Source organism: Corylus avellana, chromosome 4 (genome assembly GCF_965113065.1).
Source record: "Corylus avellana chromosome 4, dhCorAvel1.hap1.2, whole genome shotgun sequence".
In the NCBI taxonomy this organism is placed as follows: domain Eukaryota; kingdom Viridiplantae; phylum Streptophyta; class Magnoliopsida; order Fagales; family Betulaceae; genus Corylus; species Corylus avellana.
In genome coordinates, this window is record NC_142493.1 from 28,746,555 (window position 1) to 28,770,593 (window position 24,039).

Sequence of the window (24,039 nt, forward strand, 5' to 3'; positions counted from 1 at the left end):
ACACACGTATATCCTCTAGGTTGTCTTGTATACTTCCTTCAAACAAGTGCCAAGGGATACAACACGTACAGCTAAGTATTTCTCAACACAATACTTTTTTTTTTTTTTTGTAATAAACCAATGTCATTAAAAGCGTAAGGCGCCCCTAAGTACAAGAAGTATACAAAAGGAACCAGCTAACTAGCAGGGGCATTCACACAACAATACTAAGACATGTATGCGTAAAAAAATTATTAAAAAGAGAGAGAGAGAGAGAGAGAGAAAGAGAGAGTTTCAAACTTTTTTTTTTTTTGATAGGTTAGAGAGTTTCAAACTTATATCATGTATTCTAATTAAATGTGAACAAGGACTGAAAGTTCGGTTACTAACTGTAGCTTCAGGATTATGAATCAAAGCACAGAGAACATCTACCAACTCCCCAAGATTATGAGGAGGAATGTTGGTTGCCATGCCGACCTGAAAAAGAATATCAGATTTGAGCATAAAGAATACACTATTGTTCACAAAACAGCAGCATAAAAAATTTAAAAGAATAAAAAAATAAAAAATAAAAAAGATGAAGTCACCGCAATCCCAGAAGAACCATTTAACAATAAAGTTGGAAGCCGAGAGGGTAGAAGTGAAGGTTCTTTTTGTGAATTATCAAAGTTTGGTACAAAATCAACCTGCAAACAATGAAGCGTGTGATGCAAAATCACATTGATGATGAAATTAAAGCATGAAGATGACAACAAAAAGTAAGGAACAGCACTAACTGTATCTTGTTCTAAATCCGCCAATAACATTGCTTCTGTGAGTGCCTGCAAAAATAAACCTGAGTAAATGACTATCCTCTAAGATGCATGTTTTCTTTACAATTTAAAATAAATCGTGAAAATGGGACATAATCAAACTATCTAATGCACTATAGAACTGTTACAACTGCCAGAGGCTAACACATTAACATTAACATTGCACATAATTAATCAAGAATTTGGCACAGACATCATGATTCTAGAACACGATCAACGAGAAATGAACTTTAATGTAGCATTCAACACAGAGATAAGGCCATTGCTAGCATCTAGGAGAGTATATAGAAATTTCAATTAAGAAGGCAGAAGGATATCAAGCCTATTTAAATTGCCAAAGCAAATACAGGACAATATTCAAAAACGATATCTAAAACAAAGAGCTTCAAATCTTAGCATGCACTGGAAAAACTAAAAAAATACCATCTAATCCATACTAGAGCAACATCAACACAAAACTAACCTGGTATAAGCAAAACCTGCTGGAAGAAAACCTAGATCAACTGAAACTATGCGACACGAAAGGGAAGTGAATTTTAATTGGCCCAAACATGCAAAAATTTGGACAAAACTGGCACTGAACCAACGAGAACTTGAAACAGAACCAGCAAAAAAAAACTAAACCAGCAAAACCGGAAGCTGACTCAAAGTTGGTTAGGCTTTGGGTTGACCCGGTTTGATGGACCCCAACGAAGTTTGATGGATCAAAATGGACCCAACTTACTGGAATAGTCGTGGATCCAAAGTTGAAATTATACCGAACTTTGGATAGCCTTAACCCAGACAAGAGACTGTTTGAGCCTTTAACCAAATATTGATTTTCTCTTCCAGTTCAACACAGGGAACTAGGGTTCTGCAGCTACCTTTCATTAATGGCAGCCACAATCATGCAATTCAAGGATTCACACACGCCGGCACCAACACAAACAATCATCTCATGTACGAACAATAACTATCGCAATCACTAAGAACAGAGGTATCTTGATATTTTCCCTATTTCTTAAGACAGAGGTATAGAGGTCCTTGCACCATCTACCTCCCTCTTTTACAAGAGACAAGTGTTGACAGGAATAGCGCAACTACCAATGATTCTTTTCTTGTTCATGATCTATTATAAGGATTAGAGAAGACACTTTGATGTCCTCGGACAATCTTTAGGAAAACTAATGCCATTGCTCATGTAAATTGTTGAACTAGTACAAGTGGTCCCCAAATTTTGACACATTGATTGTGCAAATTGATTGCTAACCTATTCATTACAGCTACTGATTCCTAGGGCCCTTTCCTCTTTTCATACGTCAGTTGTCAAGATTTTGCTAAATAGTGTCCGTCAACTAATAACCACCAGCCTCATATTCACAACAATAAGATTTTTCTAAAGCAGAACCAGTACTCATGCATGGATGGCTTATAAACACAAGATGGCATCTTCAAGAGAAACAAAGTATTTGAACATACTTGCAATCTGCACTCTGTGTAACGCATGGCAGCAGGGGGATCTGCGTCAATCGAACCAAAATTCCCATGACCATTGATTAGTGGAGACCGTAAGGAGAAATCCTGGAAGAAACGCCATTAAGAAAGATTACTAGAAATTTCAGAAGAACAGAAAGTAAATAACTACCTACTATACCCAAATAAAAAAACCATAAATCGGAATGGAAGAGCAAAACTAGCAGCATCTAGACAGCATGAGTCACTTGAATATGAGAACATGGTAATAATTCAAAATTAAGTACATAGATTTTCCTATACAATGTTCATATTTTTAACACACATACAACAAAGGCACGCGGGGGTAAGGAAAAAGATAGAGGCAGACAGCACCCAGAAGACATTATTTACCGTAAGTTTTATATAAAAAGCCCCTATCTGGCATGCTTTGTTGTAACTCTAAAAAAGAATAAAACTCTTTAGACAATACGAGAACATTTTTAGTGAAAATATTTAACCTAAAAACATCTTTTCTCGCTGGGGTTAAGAATATGTGAAAGTGCTTCTCTATAAGAATAAGTAAGTTATGAGGTGTGAAATGGGAGAGAACGAGTTTGATAATTGGGGTTGTGAATAAGACAGCCTTTTTAATTTTCAATTCTTTTATCTTCATATTGAAAAATAATAAGAATGAGAGGTGTTAAGCATTTTAGCTTTATCATCCAAGTGTTGAGCTTTTTTTTAGGACCTCCCATACAGTATCGTCACTGCAATAGAGTTTAACCACCAAGTTTGGGATGGATTGGAGTGGTTCTTCTACCCGTAAGCGTTTTTCCCCTTTTAAATTTTGGATATTTGACATGCTAGGATGAACCCTTTTTTTGTGATATCTGGCGACCACAGTAGCAGTAAATAACAAGGATAGTTGACAATGGCAATGGCCCATGGTCGGTGGGGAATGGTCAACAACCAGCATGGGTCAGCCAACGACCAACAGGGGCAACTAATGGTGATCCAAGTCTTCAGAGTAACAACTTAATGCAGCAAAAATTGCAGCAGGGTAGAGCCCACCCCTCCCAAACCCCACTTAGGTGGCACCAACACAGGGTAATAAACCTTTATTCCATTGACTCGCAAAACATTCTCGCTTTTGACTGATTGTCCTATGTTGTGTCAAGCACAGGATAATGTGGGAAAATGTTGTCCTACAAGTTAGTTTTCTTTAAACAAAAAGAGCCTAAACTGAAATAAATCAAGTATATAGGAATCCAATATTTTTAGCTACTGTACCTTTTAGGATCAATGACATGGCTTTTGCCTACAGACTTTTGACATGAAACAAGACACTAAAAAGGTATAATGCGACAACCTTAGGATGCAACTACTTAGATCATGTCTAATCAGCATTTGGATGCATTCTGCATAAAGACACTAAAGGTGCCATCCTGCCAATAAAGAGAAAGCCAAACACGTTGCATACATAAATGCCCATTTATCCTGATAAATTTGCAAACATGACACCAGATTTTTTCTTTTTCCTTAAAAAACAGTGCAACACGACAAGAAAACTAGATTCATCCTGCCAGGTGAGCCTCTTCATGTGAAGCCCATAATTTTCAAAAAGATTACGAAGTAGCATAAAACCTAGCCAAGATTTCAAAAAAGTCTATATATTTTGAAAAACATCTTGAATTAAGAAGGAACAAAGCCTCCAGAAAAGTTTTTTTTTTTTATAAGTAATGAAAACTTTTTATTGAAAAAGCATAAGGCGTCCCTAAGTACACAAGTCATATACACAAGGAGCTCCCACAAGCCCAAAACCCAAGCAACAACAAAAACACCCTCAACCCAAAGACTCCGGAAAAGTATGTCTAGATTGTGTAAAGATAAGCAAAGAGGTAAGTCCAGAATTACCAGACTCCTGTACCCACTCTACAAACCGCAAACTGGATCATGTTTCCTAATTTAAGGTACTTCCACATTCCAATCCCCAAAGCTGGAAAAGGTTATATCCAGGTCCCACAATGCTTTTATCAAGGGTAGACAGATTTTAGACTCTGTCCTTATCACAAATGGAATGTCTCAATAGTAAAATTATATCAAGGGTTCCCACGGTGCTCTGTAAACTCAACTTAGAGAAGGCTTAGGACTGTGTTAATTGGGAATTCCGGTTATATCTATTGAGATGTGGTTTCAAGGGCAGATGACATGGTTGGATCGCTCATTGCATCTTTACGGCTGGATTATCTAATTTGATTAACATATTCCTTTTGGCTTCTTTGATAGTTCTCGAGGCTTGAGGTAGAGGATCCTTTATCCCCTCTTATGTATGTTGTTATCATGGAAGTGTTGACTAGAATGTTGTCTGTCACAATGGATAGGGGGCTTTAATCAGGCTTTTCAATAGGATCTAGGGATAAATTTGAGTTACCTGCGTCTCTTCTCTTATTTGCAGATGACACAATGATATTTTGTGCGGCTAATCCTGATCATCTCCATAATTTATGCTGCCTTTTCTTATGCTTTGAAGTTGTATCAGAATTGAAATTAACCTGGCTAAATCAAAATTAGTCCTCATAGGCGTTGTGGAAGATGTTGGAGGCTTGTGGAATGTTTTCTTCAATCAATTTGGGTTCTCTTAGGTTATATGCTTAGACGAGTAGTTCACTTGTATGCTTGTTGGTGGACTGCCGGCAATACTCGGAGTGTTATTGTGTAGAAGATTGTACCTTCGTTGCCTTTGGTGGGGTAATTATATAAATCAGTAAAAAGGGTAATTGAAGGACAATCTAAATATATTTTTTGGCCAAAGGACTAACCATTCTCTTTCCACTTCTCTATGACGCTAATTTATATAAGTGAACAAACAATTGGACACAAACATAACATAGGCATTCAGTGCTAGACAGACAGGCCTTGATTAGCAATGGACAAATCAACTCCTCTGTACCTCTCCATGAACAAATTACAATTCCACTATTACCTGTGCCATTCGCACTAAGGAATCATATACAGCATTGTCTCCATGTGGGTGAAATTTGCCAAGAACCTGCAACAAATAACTATAAATTTTAAACATCAAATTATGCAGAAATGGATAGACAAAAGGCCAAAGCCACGATATCGATACTTTTAAGCCAAATAAAATGAAACAGAGCATTATAGTCAAATTTTAACCTCTCCAACAACTCTAGCACATTTCTTGAATGGTTTTCGTGATGAAAGGCCCAATTCGTGCATTGCAAATCTGTGGCCATAAATTTGAGAGAGAACAAGTCAATTACAAACCTTACAAAAAAATTGACTTGTGATATATATTCGTATTGAATTCACATGTGATACGTGAAAACACATAGATAAATTCATTCATAATAAATACAACTATATATACACGTACATTTATATATAAGCACAGATGTATACCGTCCTAGTCATCAGATAAATGAATACATAACTACATCAACGAATCATCATAAGATACCAGCTTAGCTTCTTACATTTTCCACTATTCCAGGCCCACGAAGCAAAACCTCAATCGTTTTTATTTTGTTCACATTTTTCCACCAAAAGGACATTCAATTGAAATTTTGTTTAACTCTACTTCAGTTTAGAAAACGTTAAAAATTTGAAAATGCAGACGAAAAATAAAAAGATGAAAGATTTTTTGATAAGTTAATCACAACATAAACAAATTGACAGAAAAAAAAAAAAAAAAAGTTGAAAGATAAAGCTGCCACTATACATAGTTTGCATTATCTACTAACGAAGTTGCAAGGGCTCTAAAGTTTGCTTTCCCCTCATTTCCTACACTTCCACACCAACCAAACAGCACCAACAAAGAAAGCAGAAGCTCACAGGATTCGGCGGTGGACGGGCTTGAGACCGTCGCGAACATCGGGCAAAGCCCGGCCGAGGAGCACCGACATGGCGTAGGCCATGTAGGCCTCGGTGGCCTCCTTGTGGAGCTCGGAGGGCACGACTCTGCCACCATCGCCACCGCCGTCGCGTCCAACTATGCCCTTGACCAACAAGCTGCCGTTCCCATCTTGCCCGTCGTCGCCATCCTCCTTCTCCGTCTCGTCCCTTCGCCTCGCTCTCACCACCGCCGGCCGGAGGGCCTGATACCGAGAGGAAGATCCACGTTTGCTGGAGAGAAAGCGGAGGTCAGAGAGGGAGTGGCGGATGCCGGAGGAGAGGCGCGTGGGGGCGAGGAGGAGAGAAGGGCGGTGGCGGAGCAGCAATGTGGAAAAGCGAAATCCGGAAGAGAAAGCCATGGGAGAAGAAGGGACGTCTGAGACAGAGAAGAATTGGGAGGGTCTCATAGAGGTGGCATTTGCTGTGGTTGGACTTGGGCGTGTTACTGTTGCGGGGTGATAGGGTTTTGGGGGGAAAATGGGTGGGACTCAGAAAAAAGTGATAAACCCTAAAGCAATTTTTTTTTGGGGACATGCGCGCCAAGGTTTTAAGCAGACACGTGAAAGGCACGCGATATATTTTGAAGGGAAAGGACAATATATGATGCAGGTGCTGTAACTTCTTCTATTTTTTTGAAAAGTCTGAGGTAGTCGTGCAGTGTGTACACATGACCATAGTTTTGTTAATAATTTTAAGGTTAAATGCCTTTTAGCTCTCTTATGGTATGACCTAATATTAAGCGGCCTTTGTCTTGAGCCTAAAAGTAGAGATGGTCATTTTGTTCATGTTATGTCCAATATTTGAACGGCTTGTCATATTAAGCCTATCAATAATTGACATATGTCTCATATATTTTATTAATATTATTTTTAAAAAATAAAAATAAAATAAAATAAAATAAAAACTTTATTTTTAATTTTTTTTAATCTATGACCGGCCACCCCATGAGCTAGGGGTGGCCGGTCATGAGCCACTCCCAAAGTCCCCAGTCACCACTAAGGGTGGCTCACTCCGCGAGTGGCTGGCAATGCACCCTAGTGTCTTTTAAAAAAAAAAAAACTTTTATTTTTAATCTTTTTTAATCTATGACCGGCCGCCCCATGAGCTAGGGGTGGCCAGTCATGGGCCACTCCCAAAGTCCCCAGTCACCTCTAAGGATGGCTTGCTCCAAGAGTGGCCGGCAGTGCACCCCGGTGTCTTTGGGATTCTTTTCTTTTTTCTTTTTATTTTTAATCTTTTTTTATGTTTTCAATGGTTTATTCAATTTTTTAAAATAATATTCAAAATTCATATGGGATCGATGTCACATTTTGAAAGGCATTAACCTAGATCACGGTTAATTTATGAACACAACATGGACGAAGTAGTATCTTTTCGTTTATTAGATGTATATAAGTACTACCTACAATATTTTTTTAACCCAAATTAGCCATTTAATAATGGATATTACCACACATACCAAAAATAACTACATAACCCATAATTTTGACAGAAATTGGACATAATTTGATTTAAAAGAGGGAGAGAAACACAAATGAGTTGATTGATACAATTAAAAATCCATGCAACATGACATAAGAATAAATGGCAAGAGGGGCCCGGCTAAGCAAACATTCACAATGAAATTCAAAGTGACTAAGAGTGCATTTGACATTACAATTTCATATATAAAAGGTATGATTTTAAACCAAATCGCAAGTAAGGGAGTGTTTTTTTGAAAACGCAAAATTTTAAAGCTTAAATTACGATTTTAAAAGTCAAACCATAATTTTGCTAAATGCTTAATTGTGCTTTTAAAAATCACGTATTTAAATCGTAAATTTAAACGGACCATAATATTAATTAAGCTTATGCCAATGATTATCTATGATAATAGTTGAACTTATGCCATAATACATGTCCGACTGGTTTTGAAATTTTTTATTAGACATCTAAACCATTGTCGGTGACGTAATCGTTTAGGTTATCTTAAGAAAGTTTTATCTACCATCAAAGAGAAAAACAAGAAAACAAAAACAACGATGCAATTCGGTCAAGAAAATTATTTTGCACAACAACCCGTGTCCGGTCCATGTTTAAAGGGCTCTCATAAAGAAGTCGTAGCCAGCCAGCATGCCTTGTTAGAGCGGGAGAGAGAGAGAGAGAGAGAGAGAGAGAGAGGGGCAGGCCAAAATGTGAAAATGAGAGCACGCTCGAAGACATTGAAACGGCAGCAATACTATTAAATTTTCTGGAAAATGACGAGGAAACCATAAAGGAAGACTTTGGGCTGCAATTGTATTCTAAACGCGTACGCATATATATGGAAAGGCAGAGAAGAGCCTCCTTGTTCTTATCTTCTCCTTTTCTCTTCTTCGATAAGATAGTTGTCAACTCTATTATCTATTCTTTGAATCTCACCGCAGATTCTGATTTTATATCCACAGGTATGATCCTCTCCTGTCTATGTATGTATTGGGTATGTGTAAGTCAATGAAAATTTATGTTTGATTGGTTAAGGCTTATTGGTTTTTTTTTTTTTTTTTTTTTCTTCATTCTTTTGTTTGTTGGATTATCAGAAGAATTTCGTTATTGGGTATTCATTCTTAGCATTTGAACATGGGTGTGCCGTGTGTGTACGAATCGATTAATTTCCAATTTGATTTCTTGTGCTACTTTGTTTTTCTCCCATCTTTCTCGCATATTCATTTTTGGTTGAAACCTTACAGCCCGTTTGGTTTGGCTGAACCAGGTCTGAAGAATTCTTCTCTAGTTCTTCGTTAGATGGAGAATCAATTAGTTTAAGGATCATTTTCGGTTTGGATTTTGGGTGCGTTTGGGAGTGCGTTTTCAAAAAAATAATATGCGATTTTAAACCAAATCGCAACTTTAGGGTGTTTGGGATTGCGATTTTAAAAACGCAAATTTTAAAATGGCAAAAAAATCTGCGATTTCCATAAGCTGATTAGAGGGTGCTTATTTGAAAAAGTGCGAATTTAAAACAAAATTACAATTTCTATTAAAAAGATATTTGACGTAATAGTTACCTTTTTTAGAACGGGAATGAAAAAAATATCAAGAATACCCACCTAAAATATATTAAAACCCTTCTTTTCTCTTTTCTTTTTTTCTTCATCCTCTTTGTCTTGTTTATCCTTATTGGTAATTTGGTCATGAAACCTCAATTATATGCTAATGTTATCCAAACACTCAATTGATAAAAAAAGTACTTTTTAGTATGTTTTACCAAACGCCTGTGTAATTTTAAAAAGTAGCGATTTTAAAAACGTAATTTTTAAAAACGCAATTTTTAAAATCGCACTTATTGAAATCGCACTCCCAAACAGGCCCTTTATGTGTGTTTTCGAAAAGTGTGAAATAAATACGAACAACATTTATTAGTTCTTTGGCCATTCTTCTCGTAAAACACGATTATTTATATTTATTGTGAGAATAATGCATTGTAATTAATATTTATTGGAAGAGTTTCTATTAATGAGATTACCCACCAAACGTGTTCTTATCTTTTTGCATATTTTGTTTTTGAGTTTTCAAGAACAATATCCAAACATTGCGTCGAGTGCGTGTGAGTGCGTGTGTGTGTGTGTTTTTTCTTGAAGCAATAGGTATGTCGTCTTTTCGATCAAATTCTCAGTAAATTGGGTGGTTAAATAGGCTGTCCTAAATTATAGATTCTTGAAAGAAATCAGATATATGATTCCTTCCTTAATAAGCTATAAATGTCTCTGGATGTTTAGGGTCACAAGACTTTAGAAACCAGCAATTATGATTCTTAGCATGAGCTTAAATGGATCAAGTGCATGTCCCGAAGGGACAAGAGACTCTAAGAGGAGAACGATGGTATTAGACTTGGACCTTAATTATCCGCCTCCTGAGGAGAACACAGCTCTAATTGATCTTCGAGATGTACGACCTCGAGAGAATGAACACTCACAAAGAGAAGCTCTGCTTAATGCCGAGTTCATTGATGAAGAAGTTGTTGTGATCTCCCCAAGGAAATTTGCGGAAGTATGTATTATAGTATTTATGATATCTACCATTTCATGTGAACTTACATGTTTTTTAACTGAAATGTTCTAAATGGGTTTCTCCTGTTGTTAGGCAAAGAACAATTCTCAAAGAAACCGTTCTCAGAGAAGCTGTGGAGTTATAGATAGGCTCCATGAACCTGCAGAAGCATGCAGTCATGTTTCAGGTCAATTGGCTCTTTTTCCCCTATATGCTTGTGTTAAATGTGTGTGTATTCCTTACTTATCAAAAAATAAAAAAATGTGTGTATTCCTTATTCTTGAGATGCAATGATTGCCGAGTTTTTCTCTCTATAGGGCTGTTTCTTTTCTTTTTTTTCCTTGTCATTTTATTTGATTGAGGCATTTGCTTGAAAACATTTATTTTGGTGAGAATCAAATATCCTTTTAATGTTAGTTTTCTGTGAGACTCAGAAAGCATTGGATATCAACTTTGAGCAATTGACTTCAACTTCAAACTCCCAAAAGTCTCAACCTACTAAATAATGTAATAAAAGGAACTCTGAATGCATGAAATTAACTTTGAGCAATTTATCCATAATAACTGTAGCTTGTCCTTCCATTATTGTTCAACTTCACAACTCTAAATTCTAGTTAGTGTTTCAGTGTCCACACTATATCTTAGTAGCTCTATGCTTGACTGATAAACTGCGTACATGAATGTTTACATTGTTAGAATGCTCTCTCTCTCTCTCTCTCTCTCTCTCTCTCTCACACACACACACACACACACACACACGAGCACCATGATTGCTTACATGCCATTGCCACAAAGTTTATACTGAATGTCAGTCACATCACATGTTTGACTTGTGCTTACACATTGCTCATCCTGACATTATTATTCTTTCAGAATCTTGTTATTTTGTTGTGGGTGCATAGTAGCAAGGGCAACATGAGTAGCAGTGAAATTAACATATCGCTGTCAATTTTTGCCTCCATTTGATAATTTATTAGGAGCTTGTTTTTTTAGCTGCCCTCCCACTCCTCTTTTTATAAGTTCTCAAATGGTGCTCTGCTGTAATCAGTTCCTTAAAAATTCATGACTACTTGAATCTTGGTTTCTTTCTGCCATACAAACTATAATGCATTTCTTGGTCCTTTTTTTTAGTAGTCTACTATTCTTCACATCTTTTCCAATATATCGAAATGTACCTTGGAATGTGTTGTTCTCCACTTCCTTTCTGTGAAAAAAGTGACAGGTGCATGTGTCAGAAATGCATTTTATATGTTGTTTCTTGTTATCAGAAGTGCACTGAAATAATTTCTAATTTGTAAATGGACAGAATTAGTCGCTCTTAGCCACATCAAGCACAGAAATCAACGAGGCAAGGCAGTTCTTAACTGGGAACTTTACATGAACGCGGAAGTCACTGACAAAATCAAGGTCAGTACTGTAGCAATTTTTTTGCTATGATATTGATTTTTGCTTGATTATGCTGTTATTTATCTCTATATGTTTCTTTCTTTTTCTTTTTCCCTTTTGGGATCTGCCCTTTTTGTTGGTCTTTGTCATGATATACTGATATGCTCTTCAGTATTTATTTTTCCCTTATATGAGTTGAAACTTTGAAATTGTACAATTAGCATAAGTTTTAATTAAAATTGTCAAAACACGGGTCTGACTTCTCTTCACGTTTGACTTATCAGTTGATTTTTTCCTATTATATTCATGCATGAATATGTACATGTGTGTGCATTCAGAGGTACTATGAGATTAGACCTATTATTATATTGGCTAATGAACGCTAGAGAGTGCCCGCCTCTTCAGAATAGAGTGGCCTGAAAATAAAAAAGAAGGAGAATTTTTTATAATTGAAGAAAAAGGATAGTGTAGGTCAATGTGTTTCTTCCTTTCTGCTGTTTGATGCCTCATATTTTCACCCCTTATTTAGATTCATTTGGCTTATATTTATTGTTTTCAGCAGATTTCTCTTCATCTAAAATATGATTAATGTTTATGTGGACTCCATGATTTGTATCCAAACATTTAAAAAATGACCATTCTTCTCCATTCCACTCATTTTTTATTTGGACTCCATGATGTGTGTCCAAACATTTAAAAAATGACTGTCCTTCTCCATTCCATATCATCTGTTAACCCTTAGTGATTTTTAGAAACACTGGACAACTCAAAAAGGAAATTGAAAATGAGAGAAAAATGTTACTAGCAATCGCTGATCAGGTACACAAGTATACTTTATCAGGTAGTGTACAAGGTTTGTTAGGCATCAAGCTAGTTGATGTTAAAGTTGTTTTTCTTTATGTAGCTCACATGCATGTGTAAACAACATTTTCATGCCATCGATCTCTGTGAACTGGTTGCCTGGGTGGGGTATGATATTCTGTATGAAGATCATTTTTGAGGGCCAACTCCTAGTGAAACTTAAAAATGCTGTCAAATGTGTTGAATAATGCCCCATTATTCAGGCACATGTATTCCAAGTGATACTCTTCCGGACCATTCATTCTTTTTGATAAGTTTTTTTTTTTTTTGATAAGTAGGACCATTCATTCTTAAGTATTAAATTATGCATGATGGCCTTAAGTTTAGTTTGGATTCTTAGCCTGAATCATCTGACCAGTCATGAATAACTTGCTAAGCATTGGTTGTGAAGGGTTAGTTAGAAGTCTTAGCGTCAGATTCTGGATGTTTCTAATACTAGCAAGTGTACAAGCAATATTGCAATCATAACGTTAAAACTAACCCTTGCAGTTTTTGATGGCAGAAAAGTGATGTTCCCATGCCTCATTCTGAACCCCAGCATGAAAGACCTATCTTCAGTTGTGCGATCTGCATGGGCCAGTTGATTGAAGAGACATCGACAAAATGTGGTCACATCTTCTGTAAGAAATGCATTGAGGTGGCAATAGCTACTCAGCACAAATGCCCTACCTGTAGGCATAAACTTAGAAAGCGAGACATCTTCAGGGTCTACCTTCCAACTGCCAGTTAATTGAACTTTATACTGCGTGATAGCAAACTGTATGTATTTTCTCTGAGTTCTTGTTAATTGCTCTGCTGTAGGGTTTTTAATTACATAGGATCTAATTTGGAATCTATTTGGGAATCTCATATTGGCTTTGTACATCTTCAAAGATTTCCCTCTGGCATCACTCTGCCTCTGCGTGTGTGCATGTGTCTATACATGCATATTGGATATGCTTAACATCTGTTGATGGGAAGAAAGTTTGATTTATGAATGCACCTAATTTTATTTTATTTTATCTTCATGCAGATGGCTAGGGTTCACCAATGGGTTCAGTTATGGGCAGCTGTGATTGTGAACCTGTCAAGATTACTCGTTTTTGGATCTTGCTAGTGGATATAATGGTCTACAGATCCAGCTGGTCCTGGTTTGGGGCTCAAGGCTGGTTCTTCACTTTGCACCAAGTCCTAATGAGATTAAAAACAATGCTTCCTGATTCTTAGGTTGCAAGCCTAAGCATCTAGTTGTAAAATCAACCTGATTTATGAAATTCCTATATTTAAAATCAGTGGCTATTGTATGTTTGTTAATGTGATTGGGGGTTGTTTTGTTTCTGGTTTGAAAAAGTGTTATGAACTTATGATGGATAAATGCGAACAGTTTTTGTGTTTTTGAGTTGTTAATGTCTTTGATTTCAAAACAGAAAACAAAAGACATAAAACAAAGTCGTTAACAGACATGACATTAATTAATATGCGCAGGATTAGCATGTGATGTTCCTGATTAATATGCGCAGGATTAGCATGTGATGTTCCTGTTTGTTGCTTTAACAAAGTCTAGGGCTTGTTTGTTTTTGGGTTTTGTCACGGTTCTCTAACATGCTATATATACCTTGTGTTTATCTTAGTCACACAAGAAATTTTGCAGAGCATGGCAGGTCATTCTGCGGAAGTTGGATGTGTTTTAAGGTAATGAAGCATTAGGTACTATAGATTGTTGGCTTGGGTTATACCGTATTTAGAAGTTAGAACAACACTCTTAAATGTTGAGAATATCTGTTTGATCCTGCCTGTTCGGTTCAAAAGCCAAGTTGATTTCTGTATGTTATGGAATTAGTGTAAAGCTTTGGTTGCAGAGGCAGTGCTTCAGAGAGCAATATTGGCATCTTCATGGTTTTACTAGAATAAATCAGTTGGAAACATAAGGCAGGCTCTGAACATCCTTAGAAAGTTTCAGATGTACAATCTTAGAATATTTGAGAAAAATTCTGAACCCTCAGATTGAAAAAGATCGATCATGTAAGGGAGTTCAACCTTTATTGAAGAAAAAGGTGTGGTGATGCTTTGAAATTGGATGTGCCACCACTTAGAGCCCTTGTGGAGTACTCCTAGCTGGTTACTAGGCAAATGAGGTGCTGGTAAATCATTCTCTTTGCTAAATCCATATTTTGATCTGACTTTCAATGGGACAATATTATGGTTTAGGTTTGGTAAAGGTTTTAGGCCAAAATGGTCTAGGAGGATTTTAGTAAATATTAAATGTCACCCCTATGTTTTCACTATATCCCTCCCAAAACTAATGTGACTTTTAAAATCACTACTAGATTAAAATGTAATAATAATCTAATACAAATATAATGGTAATTTTAAAAGCCATAATAATTTTGAAAATACACAAGGGGACGGAACTCATCCTAGTTGACTTTGCACCCCAAGTTCAAGCTAACCCAATAAATTCTCATTAACAATACGCTTCCCCAAGATCAAGAAATTATTCAGTACTTTCTCTATAGACATTAGAAGGAGGTTAAAAAATCTAAGGCTTTTTGGTTGAAGATTCATTCACGAAATGCTTTGAAAATTCTTGAGAAGCTTTCCGGAAATTGTCTTGAGAACATTTTGCCCATGGAAATATATTTTTTATGTTAACAGTAAATTTTTTTAAATTTTTTTCTAGCTATCTTGTAAAATAAAATTATTTATAGGGATGACAGCCAAAGCTTTATTCATTCACCTTCTTTAGTTCTTTGAAAAAGGGTGGAAGAAATGCAAAATATATTTGGATAAATACTTTTGATGAAATGCAAAATATATTTGGTCCAGAAAACTGGATAAAAAAGTTATTTAAAAAAAAAAATTAATCATTTTACATAAAAAAAAAAATATATATTCTAAAATACATAAACAATTGTGATTGGTCTTCAGCCTCTTCCTGTCCTAAGTAACACGAGACGACCCTCCCCATGCATTCGGCCGAAAGAACAGACGGTGAGAAAAGAGCGTAGTTTCAGTTTATGGGCCTAGCCATCCCTCTTTCTTGTGGGCCAATCCGTGCGGATTTGAGCCCATTAACTTCATTTTGAAATTCCCTCAAAACAAAACGTTGTGAATCCCGTAGTCCTCGTGCAGCTTAGGGCGGGAGTTTCAGGCATTTCAGTGCGACAGAGAAAACAAAATGGCAGAACCAATGGAAACCAATCTCTCTTCAGAGCCCCTCGACCTCCATGCCATTCACAGGTCTCTTTCTCTCTCTCTCCTCTCTCTCTGCGTATAGTGTGTATTTTTTTTTGTTTTTGCATCTTTTTAATGTCTTTTTTTTTCTTTGGTTTTTGGTTTTCAGTCGAATAAGAGAGCTCGCAGATATCCACACATGCAGCGGAGACAATATTACCGAACTAAGCCCTTCAGATTCGGAGAAATTACTGACAGACTGCGCTCTCGATCTCGAGGTACTGCTGAAAGTGCCTCCTACATTTTCGTCCATTTCTTATATTAGAATATATTGACGTTGTTAGTTTGAGCTTGTTGATTTATGCAGAGCAGAGTGAAGCAAATTGTGTCAGAGCGCTCCGATGTTAGTTCCTTAGGGGTTGACGACTTGGGTAAGTCTTCCTATAATATAATGTACAAGCACTTTAAGAAAAAATTGATTTTGTTTTTTTAAATTTTTTTTTTTTTTTTGAAGTTATTTTCAAGCGGTAGTAGACTAGTAGTGTCTAATTGTCCTTAACTTTGAATGATAAATGTAATTGCTTGGATTCGTTTTTGATGCACTTTTTAGAACAGATTTTCTGGATTTTATAAGGTTAAAAAAGAAATAAAATGATCGAAAGATATATACTCAGTGAGCTAGTTTTCTGAAAATCAAGTGAAGGCCTGCGCCAACAAATGAGAAAATGCGCTGCGAAAGGAAAATTTTATATGAAATGGTACCTTAGAGAGCCTTGTGTTTTGGGTTCTACTATGGCTAACAAAAGAAGACGATCTAGGTTAATCCAAGGTTGTAAAATTTATTGTGCAATTGTGTGACCTAGGATAATCCTAGATTGTAAAATTTATTGTGCAATTGTGTCAGGTATAAGCATTTCTGGAAAATAAAAGGGTATGGAGATTATGATATATGGATTTTATTTTCTTGAGCATTTGTTTTCAAAATCAGTCAATTGGGTTCATTATTTATCAAAAAAAAAAAAAAAAAAAATTATTTTCTTGAGCAACCAAATGTAGGATAAGTTCTTTGGGTTCTTATTCATTTTGCCCGTTGTCTATTTCTCTTACTTTCTCTTGGTTCTGAATTGGATCGATTTTAATATAGATGCATACTTGGCATGTCTAAAAGAGGAGCTTAACATGGTGGAGGCCGAAAGTACTGAGTTCTCCAATGAGATTGAGATTCTTACTAGAACTAATGTGGAAGGTAAGAGTAGCACTGACATTTTACACAAACATGTGCGTACACTTCCTTTTTTGCTGATTAAGTTTGTTTTCTTCTGTTTGCAGATTCTAATCGATTGGAGACAGATCTTGAAGGGTTGGAATATGCTTTAGATTTTATAGCATCACAGGTCAGTTCTTTAAAATAGATAAATTTTTAGAACTTCTAGTTTGGACTTCTTTGGTGGTAAGAGGAAGTCATGCTGATCCATCGTTTAACTGAAAGTATGGTCCTAGATTGAGTGGCATCAGAACAGAAGCTGACCCAGATTGTTGGGAGTATGGCTTTGTTTAGCTGATTTGAGTCGAGTTTGTTGGGAATCCCTGACATTGCATATCAACAGAGACGGACAGTTTCTGTTCTTATTATAATCTGGTATTTATCTTGTTAAGAACGTGCCCACTGATGTTACTTATCAAAAAGAGTTCTCACTGATATTGATTTTAAATGTTATGCTAGATTTCATCAACTAAAAACTCTCGCCAATAGTCATTACATATGCTTATTATCATAAATTTCTTAGAACATAGTATGCATGTTTAAAAAATAGATTTAATCTGGTAATGTGTAAATTGCTCTTTATTGATGGGCATATTTTCTGAAGCAATGTCATTAGGTTTTTGTCATGACTTAGGGAAGTGCTAGCTACATCTGTGTGATACCTAAAATGTACTAGTCAATGTAGTCATCACTGGAGCTACATGGAATAACTTATATATCCCAGTTCTACCTAGTACACAACCAATATGAGATTTAGTACATGCCCATGTTACGCCTTGACAATCCACCCATCCAATATGAGACTTAAGAGAACGCCTTCACAATTCAGGATATCATAGTTTTTGGAGGGATTAACAAATTTTTTCTTCCTTCAAATGAGAAAAGGGAAGAAAAGTGTAAACCCACTAAGAGAGAGAGAATAGACATAATTTTTCATTATAACATTGACAATGTGAGTAAACATCTTAAATGGGTGTGTCAAAATTTTAATTCTAGTCATCTCATTATACTTTTGTGTTAAGCTCTTTAAGCTATTTGAACCCTTAACATCTTATTTTCTGTGCCATTTTGTAGGGACTGAAGAAAACTAAAGCTGTTATTTGCCCTTCATCTGCAGAAGATCAGTTAAATTTGAGGAATGATTGTGTGGATCACAAGTTTGAGGTTTCATTCACTGAATCATTTTATTTGATAGTGTTTACTTTTTGGCAGTTATTGTAATTTGGATTTGTATCTTTTAGTTGAGAGTTCACAATCCCATTCATTCAAATTCCAAACTTCATGGTTTCTGTATGATCTGTAATCGTAATTTGCTTTAACATATCTCATTAGTTTTTGCATGCAATGGTGTGAAAATAGTGTGTGCTAATACACAAAAAATTGGAGCATTCTATTTTTCATATATGTCATACTTCACTAATCATCTGTTGACCTTGTGGCCATTAATGCCATATAAAGAGATTTGTTTTTACCTTGCAGCTATTAGAACTCGAAGATCAGATTGAGAGGAAGAAAAAGAATTTAAAGTCTTTGCAGGATCTTGATTATATGTACAGATGGTAATTCGGCCACTGTGGGCTCACAATTTTTTTTTTTGCTTGCATTTTATCTTATACACATGCCTTATATATGCTTGTTCTGTCAATTGTTTTAGGTTTGATGCCGTAGAACAGATTGAGGATGTGTTGACAGGTCTAAAGGTCATTGCATTCACTGAAAACTGCATTAGGTTGTCATTGCGGACATACATCCCAAAATTAGAAGGCCTTTTGTATCAACATACTACTGAAAACATCATTGAACCATCTGAAATGAATCATGAGTTACTAATAGGAGTTCGGGAGGGGACTATGGAGCTAAAGAGTGTGGAGGTATCAGACTATGGATCAAATTTTTGTGTCTATAAGTCTCTTACTTCTTAAATTGCCATTACGCATTATCCTTTAAATATTGTGCTCTCTTAATTTTTGCACACACTGTAACTTGATTTTCTTAGTAATAAGAGTTGCCCTTAGCGGCCCAGGATTTCAAGTGTAGGTTCTCACAATTTGTTTCTATGACGCATTATCCATGATTTTGTTTCTTAGTTACCACTTCCTATGGTTAATAAGTAGTTTTTTTTTTTTTTTTGGGTAAAAAAAAAAAAAAAAAATTGTATATCAATTCAGCACCAGTCACAAACTTCATTCTGTTTAGTGGATAGTACCTTATACATTTATTTTTGTACACCTTATTCACATGGACTATAGGCTGGCTTGCTCCTTTAGAGATCAATTTTCCTGATTTTCTTTTTATGTTCTCTTGTTTTTTCTCCCCTACTTAGTCGCTCTCTTGTATACTCCCTGTGTACTTGAGTTGCGCCCCTCTGCGCTCTTTAATGCATTATTACTTATCAAAAAACAAACTTCATTCTGTTTATGTCGGTTAATTAATGCTCTTAGTATTTTTGTCCAGATATTTCCGAATGATGTATACATAACTGACATTCTTGATGCTGCAAAGTCTCTCAGGTTTGTATTCGGTATTTCTCTTTTAAGTTTTAAATATCATTAAGAGCGCAAAACGCAACTCAGGTGCACAAGAAATATGCAAGAGAATCGCCTATTTAGACCTTATGCTTCATCTTTTTTAGGTTCACATATCCAAAACTAGCTAAATATCAGTTTTTTGGGGTCAGGGGACCGATTCTATAGAGAATGATTGTTTTTGGGATGAAAACCTCATTCCAAGAGTATGAAAGTATACTAATTGTATCTTACTTTCTGTAGAGATGTCAGTTAGAATACTTAAAGCCATATAGATTAGATGTTGCGTTATTCTTGTAATGGCAATGCATTTTCTGACTCTCGCTTAGTTAAATTAACAAAGTTGGTTACTATGGGTTAACTTAGGGTGTTTTTCAACTTGTACCATATCTCTTAACCGTTATTGTAAAACTGCACTCTTGTTAATTGTCTTAACCTTTTCTAGCTATTTGGATTCTAAATCATGCTGCAGTGTGTCTCTCCTTAGTCTGATTAATGTAAACAAATTTTGGAGCACATACACTGGAAATCCTCATTCTGTAAATGAGCAATCAATGTTATGATCGAAGATAATTGTGGATTAAACTAAACTCCCAGTCTGACAAAACTGGAACTGGAAACTTATTTTCGTTCATTGCAGTCTTCTATGGTTTGCATACTAACTTGCTTTTTTTATCATGTCTTATGTCTGCTGAAGTCATTAATTTTTGAATTCATGACAGATTATCTCTTCAGGCATCTTTCACAATTCATATGCTTCTTTCTTGTCAATGACAATTTTGTGAAGTTTCCTTCTAATTCTTTAGTAGTTGTTCTGGTGTACTTGACCATTCTCCTCTTATTAATTAAAACGACTCATTACCCATCAAAAAAAGAAGTCAGAATATGATAAAGTGGTCTTAATGTTTTTGCCTAGCTTTGCCCAAAGTTTTATAATCTACCTAATATAAGTAATGTTTTCATCACCTTTCAAAAAGGGCTAAACAAGGGAAGAAAGAGAAGCTAATTTTTCAAACGAGCTTATTGGGACTCAAGTTCACCACATTTTTGATCCAGCAATCTCAAATTATGGTTTGTAGGACAGTAATTTGAGTCCCATGTTTATGGTGATAACGGTTTTGCTTAACTGGTGTCAGCTAGTGCCTGAATCTTCAGAAGCCATACTTCGGAGACTATTATCCTTCTAGCAATTAAAAGCTTCAGTATCTCAAAACTTTAACTCACGTCAAGTTCATCTCCTGTAACCACAAAATGTCAAAGTTTGACCTTACTTGATAATATCAATTTTACAGATGATGCTCTGTTTCTTTTATCTATTGTTTGTTATTAGCAAGATCTCTTTCTGCAAAGGCTTTCTGAATGGTTTACTGTCCCACAAACTGCATTACTTTTCATAAACATGAGATGTTACTTGGTGAAACAAAACCAATCAGCATTTTTTCTGATTTGATTCATGGATTCTACTCTGCAGTAAGTCTTCATTGCAGTGGTTTCTAACAAAAACACAAGATAGAATTACTCTCTGCACTCTAAGGCGACTTGTGGTAAAGAGTGCAAATAAATCAAGGTGAGACTGTTACCTATCACAAGTCTGTAGTTCTGATGTTCTGATATTTTGTCATTTGTAGAAAAGGTAAAATTATTTGATCAATTTTCAGTAGACTATACCATACCATCTTTGTCATATGGAGTTTTAAACAAATGTAGTTCCTGTTGCAGACACTCATTTGAGTACTTGGATAGAGTTGAGAATATAGTAGCTCATATGGTTGGGGGAGTTGATGCATTTATACAGATCCCTCAAGGTTGGCCAGTATTAAGTTCTCCGTTGAAGCTGATATCTCTCAAGAGCTCAGATCATTCAAAGGAGATTTCCTTAACTTTTCTTTGCAAAGTCGAGGTAAGTGTTATTTTTTCTTTGTTTTTGTTTTGCTTCCACATATTGATTTTTTTAAGCTTTACATTATAGCTTTCGGATGAAAGAAAGTTCCCCTAGTTTCAAAATTTTGAACTCTAAGAGGATTTGTCCCTACAATAGGAAAATGACTTCATTAGTATAAAGTAGGCACATTTTGAAAGACACAAGCCTGCCCATGGTTTCTGGAAAGAGCAATTACCGTCGTTTAGGCTTCTAAGACAAGCATAGACATTCCTGGAGGCTTTGTATCATTAACTCATACCTCTTTTCACATTTTTCTTTTAATAAGACCATATCTATGGAGCAGAGGCAAAATCAAAATGCTAGGTGGCATCTTGGCTGTAAGATAGATGATTAAATAGTCTGTTTGATAGTGCCAAATTGCAGAGAAGAGAAAAGAAAGTGAAGACGATAAAAAAAAAAAAAAAAACGAAGCAAAACAATATGTTTTTACGTAGATATATCTTTGTATTTATATTTTTGTACATGACTATATGAATATATCGACATTTATGTATGTATATAGAAGTGTATATACGGAGTAAAAGGCCCTTAGTTGACACGCACTAATGTGGGGGAACTTCTATGAGGTATTTTTTTTTCTATACATTTTTTACCTTTCGATTTTAGCAAAACTCAATATCACATGATTTCAAACGGTTTTTGTGAGGCTATTCTTCTATACCTGGAAGGGAATTAGGCTCTTTGTCTAATATTAATGAGTCAAGAGGTTCCCGTCCTTGTTCAGTATCGCTAGACACAAAGAAGCTTAAGTGAAGGATAATTTTACTTGGAGGAATGGGGTTGTGGAGTGGAATGTCATTTTTGTATGGCCCGTTCAAGACTGGGAGATGGATTTGGTTTCTCATTTTTTTGATCAGTTGTACTCTTACAAGATCTCTAGAGGTACTATGGATCGTGTTCGCTGGTCCTTGTCTAAGAAAGGCAAGTTCGAGGTTAAGTCCCTCTTCAAGGTCTTGTCCAATTTTGACCATGAGGTGTTTCCTTGGAACAGTATTTGGTGCACAAAGGTGCCTTTGCGAGTGGCTCTTTTCGGGTGGACCACGGCTCTAGGCAAAATTTTGACTCAAGATAATCTGCGTAAGAGGAACCTTGTGGTGGTGGAGTGGTGTTGTATGTGCAAGAAGATAGGAGAGTCAGTAGATCATCTTCTTCTCCACTGTGAAATTGCAAGTACTCTTTGGCATACTATTTTTAGTCAGTTTGGGTTGCATTGGGTCATGCCTTGCAAAGAGGGATTTGTTCGATTGCTGGTGGTCGGGAGGACGTGCTCGAAGCACGGTAGTGTGGAAGATGACCCCTCTGTGTCTTATGTGGTGTATATGGATTGAAAGAAATGCTAGATGTTTTGAGAACTCTACTAGGACTATAGAGGAACTGACTCATCTTTTCTTCTTTACTCTTTACTCTTGGACGGCCGTTTGGCTAGCTCTTTTAGTGATTAGTTTCTCTGACTTCCTCTTTCATTTCTCTCCCTCTTAGGCGCTCTCTTTTTATACTTCCCGTGTATATGGGTTGTGCTCCTCTGCACTTTTTTTATAACATTATTACTTATCAAAAAAAAAAAAAAAAAAAAGAGTTAATTTTACAAGGTTTCTTTCAAATCCATTCATGACGTCTCATCTTTACCCTTTATTTTGAAAATCAAGAGCAAATTTGACAATTGTGGTGGAGATGATACATTTGTAAATGGTGAAAGAAACCTTATGAAGACCATAACAACTTTTCTTTTTTGTTTGGACCTATGAATCTGAATCTGAATCTGATTGATTCTACATGTGCTTGATTAATTTTCTAATTGATTTTAACCCTTTTTTGGTTGCTTAATTTTGATCCATTAGGAAGTGGCGAACTCCTTAACCATACAATTACGGCAGGATGTGTCCACCTTTGTCGATGCTGTTGAAAAGATACTTGTAGAACAAATGCGCTTAGAACTTCATTCAGATGGTTCAGAAAAACGACTGCTATGATTCTCGATTATCATTCAAAAATGTCAAGAACTCAGGATTTTTATGTTGTGCGTATAAATTTGAAATTAACTTATTACTTTGATGAAATTCTAACAAAATAACTGGTGAAGCAGTTGCCAAAAATATATCGTTATTAAGGTTAGACAAGAATATTTGGCACAGTTGATTGACCAAAGTTTTACTGTCACTAATTATTTTTTGAGTTTCTTAAATGGTGCTTTCAATCCGTAGTACTAGTCCAATCAATATCTGAGGCATGAATCCCATGCTTTGCGGTATATCTTTTAGCATTTAATTTTCCTAAATTAATTATAAACCCAAGAACTTGTTAGCTCAAAAGGAAGGGAATAGTTTCCACTAACATTTGAGCTCTCTGCTTCATCAAATCAAAATTTAAGAGCTCAATCTTGATGAATCAATTCTAAATATAAAATCAAATGGGATGTGGATTAAAGATTCTCTTCAAATTTACTATGGGAGATGATCAAGTGATTGAATATGCAAGAGCATTCGTAGCAGGCTCTTTATATGAGGTTTCCTTTTCTAAGTTTAGGAAAAATGTCAAAAAATCACACACAGTAGACTCCTTAAATCAGCCATAAACATTATGATTGCTACAGTAAATTTTACTGTAGCAATCCTTGTGATTATTAAAATGAAAAAAGAAAAAAGAAAAAAAAGGAGAGGTAATCTCTCTCCTCTCACATCTTTTTGTGCAGTGTTATCTCCATTGTTCTTTTTCATTCGTTCTTCTTCTTTTCCGTCCATTCCTCTTCATCTAGACAACAAT

The 24,039-nt window shown here is 35.8% G+C and overlaps 3 protein-coding genes across 3 annotated transcripts in view; 2 read left to right on the plus strand and 1 right to left on the minus strand.

Moving 5' to 3' along the window:
- Positions 1-6,722, minus strand: part of GYRA (DNA GYRASE A) — a 30,691-nt gene extending 23,969 nt beyond the window's left edge. Inside the window, exons 1-7 of the mRNA XM_059589697.2 lie at positions 6,081-6,722; positions 5,403-5,472; positions 5,209-5,274; positions 2,250-2,351; positions 756-800; positions 567-665; positions 370-456 (exon numbers count right to left, since the gene is read on the minus strand). Of these exons, the coding sequence (XP_059445680.1) occupies positions 370-456; positions 567-665; positions 756-800; positions 2,250-2,351; positions 5,209-5,274; positions 5,403-5,472; positions 6,081-6,547 (936 nt within the window). The 5' untranslated portion in view covers positions 6,548-6,722. The remainder of the gene's footprint in view (positions 1-369; positions 457-566; positions 666-755; positions 801-2,249; positions 2,352-5,208; positions 5,275-5,402; positions 5,473-6,080) is intronic.
- A 1,467-nt stretch (positions 6,723-8,189) lies between these two features.
- Positions 8,190-13,776, plus strand: LOC132178604 (E3 ubiquitin-protein ligase BRE1). The gene is made up of 6 exons (XM_059591063.2): positions 8,190-8,566; positions 9,878-10,148; positions 10,242-10,335; positions 11,455-11,555; positions 12,898-13,154; positions 13,408-13,776. Exons 2-5 carry the CDS (start codon positions 9,906-9,908, stop codon positions 13,123-13,125), a joined length of 666 nt encoding a protein of 221 aa, XP_059447046.2. The 5' UTR covers positions 8,190-8,566; positions 9,878-9,905; the 3' UTR covers positions 13,126-13,154; positions 13,408-13,776.
- A 1,708-nt stretch (positions 13,777-15,484) lies between these two features.
- On the plus strand, positions 15,485-23,401 carry LOC132179053 (reverse transcriptase-like protein). Its single transcript, XM_059591673.2, has 12 exons — positions 15,485-15,614; positions 15,718-15,826; positions 15,916-15,979; positions 16,693-16,794; positions 16,878-16,942; positions 17,887-17,976; positions 18,292-18,371; positions 18,467-18,683; positions 19,267-19,322; positions 20,809-20,904; positions 21,057-21,237; positions 23,118-23,401. Exons 1-12 carry the CDS (start codon positions 15,553-15,555, stop codon positions 23,247-23,249), a joined length of 1,254 nt encoding a protein of 417 aa, XP_059447656.2. The 5' UTR covers positions 15,485-15,552; the 3' UTR covers positions 23,250-23,401.
- Positions 23,402-24,039: the final 638 nt, after the last annotated feature.